The sequence below is a fragment of the Sceloporus undulatus genome, chromosome 6 (assembly GCF_019175285.1).
Source record: "Sceloporus undulatus isolate JIND9_A2432 ecotype Alabama chromosome 6, SceUnd_v1.1, whole genome shotgun sequence".
Classification (NCBI taxonomy): Eukaryota; Metazoa; Chordata; class Lepidosauria; order Squamata; family Phrynosomatidae; genus Sceloporus; species Sceloporus undulatus.
The window spans coordinates 56,205,373-56,216,710 of record NC_056527.1 but is presented as its reverse complement, the minus strand read 5'-3'; the positions used below and the strand labels follow the sequence as shown (position 1 = coordinate 56,216,710).

The 11,338-nt window shown below is 38.1% G+C and overlaps 1 protein-coding gene across 2 annotated transcripts in view; it reads left to right on the top strand.

The window, feature by feature from the left end:
• Positions 1-2,006: 2,006 nt before the first annotated feature.
• LOC121934623 (protein-glutamine gamma-glutamyltransferase 4-like) overlaps positions 2,007-11,338 on the top strand; it is a 26,908-nt gene continuing 17,576 nt past the window's right edge. Inside the window, exons 1-4 of one of the 2 annotated variants that reach the window (XM_042475261.1) lie at positions 2,007-2,076; positions 5,031-5,210; positions 6,159-6,265; positions 10,124-10,253. In XM_042475261.1, coding sequence (XP_042331195.1) covers positions 2,061-2,076; positions 5,031-5,210; positions 6,159-6,265; positions 10,124-10,253 — 433 coding nt within the window. In that variant the 5' untranslated portion in view covers positions 2,007-2,060. Of the gene's footprint in view, positions 2,077-3,396; positions 3,465-5,030; positions 5,211-6,158; positions 6,266-10,123; positions 10,254-11,338 lie in introns of those variants that run through there. The other variant, XM_042475260.1, reaches the window with a different exon arrangement.

Below are 11,338 nucleotides of genomic sequence, written 5' to 3'. Positions count from 1 at the left end.
TCATCCTTTACAAGATCTAAGATCCAACCTCACTTTATGCTGTAATAATATACACTATTCAAATCTTTACATCACACACATATTATTAATATGTGTGTTACAGTTGTACATTAGTACATACTGTAGGACATGTAGTACTTCTTTTTGTTCTTTCTGTAACAGCTGCATATTGTATAAGTGATTTTGCCTGTAATCCTAAAACTTCTTAAATAGGAAATAATTTGGCTAAACTAAGTTGATTTACTGAAATCAGTAGGTATATATCTTGCATTTGGCTTTTTAAAGCAAGCTTTTAAAATGTAACTGCAACTCAGGTAGGATTCTTATTGGTGTGTTCCCTTAGGTATATTTTAATGGTTTTATATGTTTAACAGTATGTTTTTCATGATTTTTATATTTTAACTTTTTATATTAATGTGATTATTTTTATTGTATTTTAAAATTTTATTTTAGAACATCTTTTATGAGCCTCCTTGGGCCCACTTTGGGAGAAAGGTGGCATATAAATAAAATAAATAAAAATAAATAGGTATAAGATAGACATAGACTCCTACCATACATGGAGAGAGAAAATCCAGAAGTTCAAGCAGAGTTCAGAAAAGGAAGAGGCACTAGGGATCACATTGCAAACATACAAGGCTAATGGAGAGAACAAAGGAATTCCAGAAAAAAATCTGCATTTGCTTTATAGACTATAGCAAAGCATTTGACTGCATAGATCACGAAAAATTATGGATGGATCTCAAAGACATGGGAGTGCAGTTCCGGCACCTTGGATCAAACATTGATCAGAATGGAGATTGCAGTCAGGATAAGAAGAAGACAGAATAGGAATGGCAGCTATGAAATAACTAGATAATATTTTAAAGAGCAAAGATATGAAACTGAACAGTAAAATTAGAATCATCCAAGCCATAGTATCCCCCATCACCATGTACAGTGGTGACAATTGGGCCTTGAAGACAAAAAGAAAATAAACTCATTTGAGATGTGCTGGAGAAGAGCCCAAAGAATGCCATGGACAGCCAAAAAGACAAATAAATGGGTCCTTGAGCAGATTGTGCCAGAAAGCTCCCTGGAAGCTAAAAGGATCAAACTGGAGCTGTTGTACTTTCATGAGAAGGCATAACTCATTACAAAAGACAATAATGCTAGGAAACATGGAGAGTAGTAGAAAGAGGAAGACCACAAAGCAGATGATAGAGTCAATCAATGGGATCACGGGTCTGAAGTTGCAGGAACTAAGCAGAGCAGTAGAGGACAGGGAGCTCTTGGAGGCGTCTCACCCACAGGGCCACCACGAGTCGAGGTTGATGCAAGGGCAGTTAACAACAACAAATACAATTGTAGTTTGATTTTTTAAAAAAAAATCCTCATGTAGTTGCATCCTTTTTAATATTCTGCATGAAGCAAATATTATAGCTTTGGTTTCTGTGTCATTTTATAAGTTGCATCAGTGAAAATTTTTACTTCCATTTTTCATCACCTTTTGTCTGTTTATCAGAGCAATGTGGATTGATGATGGGATTTCATGCATTTTAGATTATGCACTTTAGATTATAAAAATCAGGAAGCTGATAAAGGATATATAATCCATGTAAATTACTGATACAAGTTATTTCACATACAGTATTAGATGTGAAAATGGAAACAGAGAAATATAAGGGATAAGACTGAATGTGGTACTTTGGACTCCTCAAAACAAGGTATAAGGAAGGATGCCTCAGAGATATTCATCAAATCCTTTCCTGTGCAGCATTTTTCACATCAGGAAAACTGGAGCGCTCTCCAGAAAACCCAGATGATCAATGCATCAGCTTGAAAGGTCCATCTTCCATTCAAAATAAATTCTCCTTAAGAAAAAAAGTATATATTTATGATTATTGTAAAACTGAAGTCATTACAATGCATTTCAGCTTCCTCTTTTTAAATACCGCCCCCTCCCAGCAGCCTAGATTTGGACTTATAAAATGGGCTTGGTTCCTCCAGCTCATTCAGAAAAGTGATACAAGCCACTGCTGTATTCACAAATCTTGTGATAGCAACGCCAAAGAAGCATCATGAGCAATACAGCTGGTAAGTATATGAGAACATATTTTGAACTGTTTTCTTCTTTTTGGACTCTAATTGAATTCCTTTAGGTGAAAAGACTCCGAACTGCAAACTACCAAAGGGCTCTGTAAATGAGATTGTTTAGTGGGATATACAGTGTACCCTTGTTATACACTGGGGTTTGGTTCCAAGATCCCCCGTGGATAACAAAATCTGTGGCGGCTTCCCAATAAATATAATTACATAGCAAAATGATGTCCCACATAAAAAATGGAAAATCAAGGTTTGATATTTGAAATTTATACTTTTTTGAACATTTTCAAACCATGGGTGCTTGTATCCATGTATAAAAAATCTGTGTATAAGAAGGACCGACTGTATGACACACCATTCCCTGTGGTTTAATATTGCTTTTTGGGTCCCTTCAAATGAAACTTTAGATCCACAGTAGGGTTTTTTCGTATGTGTGGTTGGGATTTTATCTATCACATGACATCATCATAAGTATGCATTCCAGGACATTATCTGTCTTAAATCATCTTTTTTAGTCTTGGCAATATTCCACAAAATAACTGTTTCTCCAACTGCTTTGAAAATTTGGTAGTGGCACCATCCACATCTCATTGGCAGAGTCCTCTAGCTTATGTAGCCTACGCCTCCTTTTCTCTGCTTGAGTAAACTGTTCTATTATCACTTCTCGTGTGTCTTCTAGGAAGGATGGTTCTATGTTTCCATGGCTGCTAAGTGGCTAGGATTGTGTGTTGGTTGATACACACACACACACACACACACACACACAAAGTGAGGCCACCTGTAGTAAGCCAACTTTATAGTAAAAAAAAATCCTCAAACTGCCAAAATTAGAAGAAACAAATATGAACAGATAAACACCATTTCACATTTCAAAAAAGGAAAAAAAAGGAAATAGTAATTAGGTTGATCATATCACCCCCCAAAAATGCCTACTTTCCTCATCTACTCCTTTTTCCTAATATTTCCAAATACTGCTCCTTTTCCCATCTGATTTTCTAATAAGACTCCTTAGTCAGGTTCATAAAGATAGCTCATTTTCACACATTAGCGGTGTCTGCTGGTGACATGGGCTGGGATGTTAGCTGTGGATGTACCTAATCTCCTTGTCTTTACTGTTTGTACTTTCTGTTTCTAGTAGTACAGGTTTTGTCTGCTTTATGCAGAATTCTGAAATCCAAAATATTCCAAAATCCAAAATTGTCCACATGGGTGGCTGAAATAGTGACACCTTTGCTTTCTGATGGTTCAGTGTACACAAACTTTGTTTCATGCAAAAAATTATTTTAAAATATTGTATAAAATTACCTTCAGGCTATGTGTATAAGGTATAGATGAAACATAAATGAATTTTGTGTTTAGATCTGGGTCCCATGCTCAAGGTATCTCATTAGGGGTGTGTGTGTGTGTGTGTGTGTGTGTTTGTGTGAATACAGGTTTTCTAAAATCCAAAATACTTCTGATCCCAAACATTTCAAATAAGGGAGACTGCATTTTTAGTTTGGCATCTTCATGCTCTCCTTCTCCTACTCCCAAGTTTCCTGTTTTGTTTTATCTTTGAGCTCTCCATAATGATAGTGCTATGAAGGTGAGATGAAATTGCTAAGCAGTGTAATAATTGTGCTGCTTCAGTTGACTCGCCAGCTGCTCTCACTCATAGGAGTACAACTGACTTCCTCCTTGCTCCAGGTGCTATGTTTAACATGGGTGGGTAATGCTTTTGAAATAAATAGTAGATTACACCCTCTGTTCTTTTCCTCCCATTTCACTGTTTCACCATTTCATGATTTCAGCTTGGCAGCTATGGAGAGATTTTTTTTTAAAGCAAAGCCATAGAGGGAACTCTAGGGCAGTTGATTAGTTTTTCACAATGGGGTTCTGGGGAGCTCAGCAAACATGACTTTGAGGACCACATGTGGCCCACAGACCATGAAATTCCCACCCGTGATCAGGAACTTTAAACTGGGATCACAAATATAAGGGACGCCAATGTAGTTCTTTAACAACTAGCAAGATATGCTCCATACCTGCCATACCATTCTGATAGTTGAGCATCTGAACCATGTTCAAAGGCAGGTCCATATATGATGCATTGCAAACATAATACAAATAGGAAGTATTCAGAATGTGGGGGAAATGCAGCTTGTTTCATTTTCAGAGATTATGTCAGTTAACTGAACCAGTCCTGGGAAAAGGACTATGAATCTCAAAGATAACTTGGTCTCTAGTGATAAAGCTGGCTGGGGGGGGATGAAAACTGGCAGTCTGCTATCTTATGAGAACTTGTACAATATCAACTCTTTGGGCATCCACAACACCTCCATCTTGTCAGAATTTAGCTTCTTTCATGTGCCCATCATGGAGGAGGAGACACTGCAGGAAGAAACTGTGGTTCTCTGAAAGCAAAGTGGCAGAGAAGAAAATAAAGTTGACTCTTGTGCCTAGTCAATTTAAGTCACATAAGCCCAATATAGATGGTTTGGAAGCGCCGTCATGGGGCTGATTATTGAGTGGTACCGCCCACATGGGGGCGTGCCCATGGCACAAGTATGGTGTCACTGATGCACCACAGTGCGCCAATGGCACACTTGTGACGTCCGCCATGCGGACTTAAAAGAAGCAATTTTTCCGGGTTCTTTTTGGTCCAGAGGGACGCCATGTGGTTTGGCTGCTGTGGCATCCCTCCAGAGGAAAAATGGATGCCCTTTTGGGGCAGTCTGTCAAGCACCATAGTGAGGGGACAAGAATTTTCTTTTATATGTATACAGTTTATACCAAATTTCTCAAATGTGACCACACCATTTCTTTAAAATTCTCAAACCATGATGCTGAATGAATAAAAACCTGTTCTCTCTTACAGTGTGTAACCTGAAAACAAAACAATGAAACAAAACCAAACAAAAGGCTGACATCTTTCTATGGTTCTATGTGTTTGTTATCAATTCCAGGGAATCTTCTACAGGCTGTTGGAGTTAATTTCCTAATAGAAGAGAACACCCGTCTTCATCACACCAATGAGTATGAGAATGGTTGCCTGATTGTGAGACGGGGGCAGGAGTTTAAGCTGAGGGTGACTTTTAGCAGGGAGCTGAATGACAATGATGAAGTCACCTTGGTGCTCAAGATTGGTAAGGAACGATATCACTGTTTGGTCCATCAAAGTATGTCTAATGCTACATTTGTAATACCATCATCTGTTCTTCAGAGATTCCATAATCTAGAAAAAAGAATGTTGTCTTTCTTGATTCATTTTGCAAGTTCACAAAATTAATAGAGATTGTCTGACTTTTTTGATCAATTTAAATTTAAGGTAGATTTTCTGGAAAATTGTGACAGGATTGAGATGAATAGTAATGGAGGAAATATGAAGGAAAGGGCATGGACTATAAGGAAAAGGAAAAGGAAATGCAGCATTTTATATTAGAGTTATTGAAGACTTATACTTTACAGTGATAAGAGTTAATGGGGCATAGTGGTTTGAGCATTGGACTAGGACCCTAGAGACCAGGGTTCAAATCTCTGCTCAGTCATGGAAACCCATTGGGTGACACTGGGCATGTCACATTCTTTCAGCCTTAGAGGAAGGCCATGGCAAGCCCCCTCTGAACAAATCTTGCCAAGAAAACCTCATGATGCCTAACCATAAGTCAGAACTGACTTGGAGGTGCACACAACAACAACAACAACAACAACAACAACAACAACAACAACATAACAGTGATGTTCCTATAGTTAATCCATAGGTCTTCCATGTAATCACCCACAGAAACACTGATCAGACTGAGGCGCTGTCTCTGTGTTTTTTACCATCTTTTTTATCACAACAGTCCCTTTTTTGTCTTTGAGAAGTTAGCCTTGCTTTCAAAACTGCATCTTTGTTAGAAATCAAAGATTGATTTATCTCAGTTTGAATGACTTTATGAAGTATATTGTTGTTTGTGTGGCTAATTTAATGTTACTTCATATTTCAAGATGTTATCTGTAATGTTCTGTGCTGAAAATTGAAAAATGAAATGAGAGTTGCATCTCTCTCCTCCCCAGTTGATGTTGCTGTTTATGAATTTGAATTCTTCCAGGTGAAAATGAAGACGAATCCAATGATGCTTACTTATACTTGAACACGAGGTCTGGGACGAATGATGAACCATGGCAGGCCAAGATCTTTGAAACAAATAGAGAAGAGGTATGTAAATTTGGAATAACTGAAATTAAATGTTTGGAGATGCAAGACACTTTTCATCAAAGAAGTGGAATTCACATGGCCCATGGTTGCCTGCAGCACCAAGGCCATTTACTCCTTGTTGCAGAAAAATATATTTGAAAGTCAGAATTCCACCTCCAGAAATCTTCAGGACATGCTATTCCTTCTCAGTAAGACAGTTGTACACCTTATTTCAGCTGTGAAAACCATACTTGAAAAATGGTTTCACTGGAAATCTTGTTTCACTGGAAATGAGTGGCATGGCCTACAATGGGCCTGGAGGAGGTGGAATATGTCTGCATACTGGAAGGAGTATGTACTGTATATACTAATGGATAAATCTAGAAATTTTAGTTAAAAAATTGATCCCAAAACACTCAAGTCGATGGGTCAGTGTAAGTACTGTACTTTAACTGTTATGTAAAAAAGGAACCATTCCCTGGTGAAATGCAAGAGTATAATCTGTACTGGTGGCACTGACTCTCCTTCTACTCTCTCATTCATCCATTTTTTAGCATGAACACAAACAGTTATGCCTGCTGGAATTGTATAATTTTTTTGGCATTTGCTTCATCCTTTAGTTTTTTGGTTACATACCCCTAGGTTTTATCCTCAACTTATCCATGGGTCATATTAAAATCCATAATTTTGGCCCCAAAACCCAACCTTGGTGCTCAAGATTGGTAAGGAAGGATATCGCTATTTGGTCCATCAAAATATGTCTAATGCTACATTTGTAATACCATCACCTGTTCTTCAGAAATTCCATAATCTAGAAAGAAGATATAGTCAAGTATATACGGTATATTCCTTGATAGTCTCACTTGGAACTTCCTCCTAATAGTGTGCTCCAGTGGTGAATGCTGGCTAAAATGGAGGTACCAATGGCATGGCATGGTTGACTGTAATTGTAAACAGGGGCACTGCAAATATACTATAACACTATGTTGTAGAATTCATTTGTTTCCTTCCATAAGAAACTATGTGAAGCAAGAAACAGCTAAGTGTCAAAACAATGAGGAAACCAAGAGCTATAGTAAGGATTTGGTATTTGGGAGGAACCAATAGCAGTTGAAAACATCCTTGGGACAAAAGGCAGCTAGCTCTTCAGAATTGTGATAAACAGGCTAACCCTCAAACAAGTTTTTGAGACTAGGGGAAGAAAGATATGATACTGTGCAACAATAGGCATTAATCCATAGGGGGAAAAATTGCAGGAGAACACATTATCAAAGGAATAAAGACAGAAAATGTACTTCTTAAGAACAAAAATGGAGAATAAATATAATGCCCCTTGGTATATGCTGGGGTTTGGTTCCAGGTCCTCCAATGGATATTAAAACCCATGGATAGTCCTATTATCTACAGTGGTCTAGTAAAATGGTGTCCTTAGATAAAATGGCAAAATCAAGGTTTACTTTTTTGGATTTTTTTTTTTTTTTTAAATTCAAGCTGTGCATAGTTGAATCTGTGGGTGCAGAATCTCTGGATACAGAGGGCTGACTGTCATAAGCAGGCACTTTGCAGCCATAGATATGAGTTTTTGTCAAAAATAAAATAAAATAAAGATAGGAATGTGAATGAAAAAAGAATTAAAAAAGCTCTGAAAGGACAAATCTGTGTTTAAATGCTAACAATTTAGAAAATTCATAGCACTGGAGTCTGAGAAGTTCTCTAGGACCAGTTTCTGCCCTTAGCTGAGGATTGCAAGAGAGAGGGGAAGGGAAGAACTATTTTTTGCCAGGACATTGCAGTACTAGCATGATAGATAGATTAGATAGATAGATAGATAGATAGATAGATAGATAGATAGATAGATAGATAGATAGATAGATAGACGAGAAAGAGGGAAGATAAATTTCTTATAAATTCTTATTTTATTAATATTCCTTGTAATCCAAGAATAAGCAAAGTTGTTTTCATGGCAAAAGAAAATTAAGTGGGAAGAGAAAGCAAGGGAGCAAAGATAGATGATCACAGAGGCTTTGTGCAATGGGTAGAGGAAATAATAGTTATTAATATTAATATCTATTTCTTGTGGGCTGAGGCGGGCAACAACAAATAAGACAACACATATAGATTATATACATGGTTTTATCAATATAAAATGTATATTAAAGCATATTATTAAACCAATGCATATTAAAATCTATCAATAAATATTTTAAAACTACAACTTAAAAATAACCTGGATAGGGCTTCTCTAAGGGGCTGGTCTTTACTGTTGACTTAAACTCAGTCAACATCTCAAGATGACAAATCTCTTCTGGCAGGTCATTCCATAGTCTGGGAGTGACCAAAGAAAATGTCCCCTGGATAACAGTCAACCTGTTTCTGGCTGACTGAAGTAAATGTCTCCCAAAGGACCTGAGTGTACAGGATGGATTATAGGGAAGAAGGCAATCCTGTAAATAACCTGAACCCAAGCCATGTTGGGCTTTAAAAGTAATAGCCAATATTTTATACTTTGCCCATTAATTAAGTGAGAGTCAGTGGAGTGATCTTAATACAAGTAACATATTCCTTATCAAGAATTCTGTAATCTGAAATACTCCAAAATCCAAAACTTTTTGAGTTGTGTACCTGTACAGTATTTCTGAGGCTGCAGAGAGATATGAGGATTTTTCAAATGGTGAGGGTGTGGATTCGTGCTAAGCACTACACTTAGATTCTCTCATTTTCACAGATCCCCAGTCTCTCTTTAGCCTCATTATGGCTCTGTACAAACCGTCCCAAAAGGCTAGGCTGGCGGCAGCTAGATTTCCTGTGGAGGGATGCCGCAGCAGCCAAACTGCCTGGCGTTCCGCCACCCCAAAATGAACCCGGAAAAACCAGGTTCTTTTGGGGATGCTGCGCACATGTCACAAGTGCTCCATTGGCGCTCCATTGGGACTTTAGTATTGGCAACAGCATGCCGCTTTTGGCCTGTCTGTCCCGGACCTATATCTCATTATGTATATGCAAATAAAGGTATTACAAAATCCAAAACAAAACCAACAACATGAAATTTGAAATACTTCTTGTTCCAAGCATTTCATATAAGGAATATTCAACTTGTATTGGTATAATATAGTGCCTCCTAGAAGTACCAATAACCACTCTGGCTGCCATATTTTGAACTAATTCAAGTTTCCAAAGAGACGTAGCCCAATGTAGTCCATTGCACAAGTCAGCATTGAACTTACCAGTGTGTAGCCTATTATTTGTTGGGCCTCCAATTCTAAGACCTAATATAGATGATTTATATATTCAGTGAGCAGACTTTTTTTTTAATTGGAAAATATCAAAGTGTAAAAAATAGAGAATATTCCTTAGTGTGAATGTAATACACATTAACAAGCAGAGATGTACTGAAAAACGGGGGAAATAGATTTATTATGAAAACTATGAGAGCCAGCTGGGAGACTATGGTTCAGATTCTCACTTCACTTTGGAAACATACTGGGTGACCTTGGGCAAATCACACTCTCTCAGCTTCAAAGGAAGGCAATGGCAAACCTGCTCTGAACAAATCTTGCCAAGAAAACATTGTAATCCATTTGCCTAGGTTTCCCATATTTTTGAAACAACTTGAAAGCACAGAATGACAACAACAACAACAACAACAACAACAATAGTAAGAAGAAGAAGCTGGGAGTCCCACTTAAGTAACTGATACTTAGTTGAGCCTCAGAATGTTGGAAAGAGACAATTTGGTTAGGAAATACTTAAATTAATAAGCTAAATATACATTTAAAGGGAAGGGGTTAAGGAATTGTGTTTGATTGACCATCCTGCATATTGTCCCAAATGTTTTCAACATATAATTTGCTAACGTGGACTTTCTCTTCTATGTTTTAGTGTGTCATTGTTGTAACCAGTCCAGCAGATGCGATTGTTGGAAAATACTTTCTGAATGTGGTGACAGAGGCTGGCCCTTTTTCCCCTACAAACAATTGTGTCTATGTCTTGTTCAACCCATGGTGCAAAGGTAGTCAACATGAATTTTATAAAATATATGGGCTTAGCTACTTTGCCTGAAACCGGTGAGGTTTGATTATCTATGGAATGCCCATAAAACCATGTAACAAGATTATTGGGCTGTGAAACTTTTTTGTTTCTATTCACAGTTTAGTTTCAAGATGGCAGTTTAAACATTAGCTGAGGGCACAAATCCATAACTACAGAAACTCCTGACACAACCACTGTACAGTGAGGGAGGAAAAAGATTCCCCCCCCCAGAAAACAACTTATAATCCTCTAGATCAGTGATGGTGAACCTATGGCACGCGTGCCAGAGGTGCCACTCAAAGCCCTCCCTGTGGGCACATGTGCCATTGCTTCAGCACAGAGTTTGCCATAGTTTGTTACTAGAAAGCCAGAGGGACATGGTACTTTGCAATAAATAAGTGGGTTTTGGGTTGCAGTTTGGGCACTTGGCCTCTAAAAGGTTCACCATCACTGCTCTAGAGTCCTCGCTACACACACTCATACATGTATGAGTATATGTATATCCAGAAGTAGTGCACTCTACAGTTGGATAGGTCAAGTTGGGAATCATATGAGCCCTCCAGATGTTGTTGAATTCCCACCCACCCACCCATCCCTAGCCAACATAGCCAGTGGGGAGGAATGCTGGGAACTACAATCCAACAACATCTCGAAGATTGCATGACTCTCATAATAGGTATGTGAGGTGGCTACTTCAGCAAGCAGATTTGGAGTGGAATAGAAGGACAGTGCATCATTAATTACTTTGTTATAATTGTATTTTTCATGGAGAGGGTTGCTTATGGGAATTCTGCCTTATGTTTGTCTGGCCTGGTCTATTATGCACCTCATTTGTGCAGGGCAGGAGAGATGTGGGTAGGATGACGATGCTATTGTATTTCAGGAAAGGCATATGAGAATGTTCTCTTTGCCCTGTAATATGTTAGAAATTAGAACACTCCCTGTCCATTCAAAAGGATGAGTACTCCCTAGATATGAGTTTTCCCATCTTCCTTGGAGCACTCCATAGTCTTTCTCCACATTAACCTGAATAAACAGGGGAACAAAAGCATATACAGTTGAACA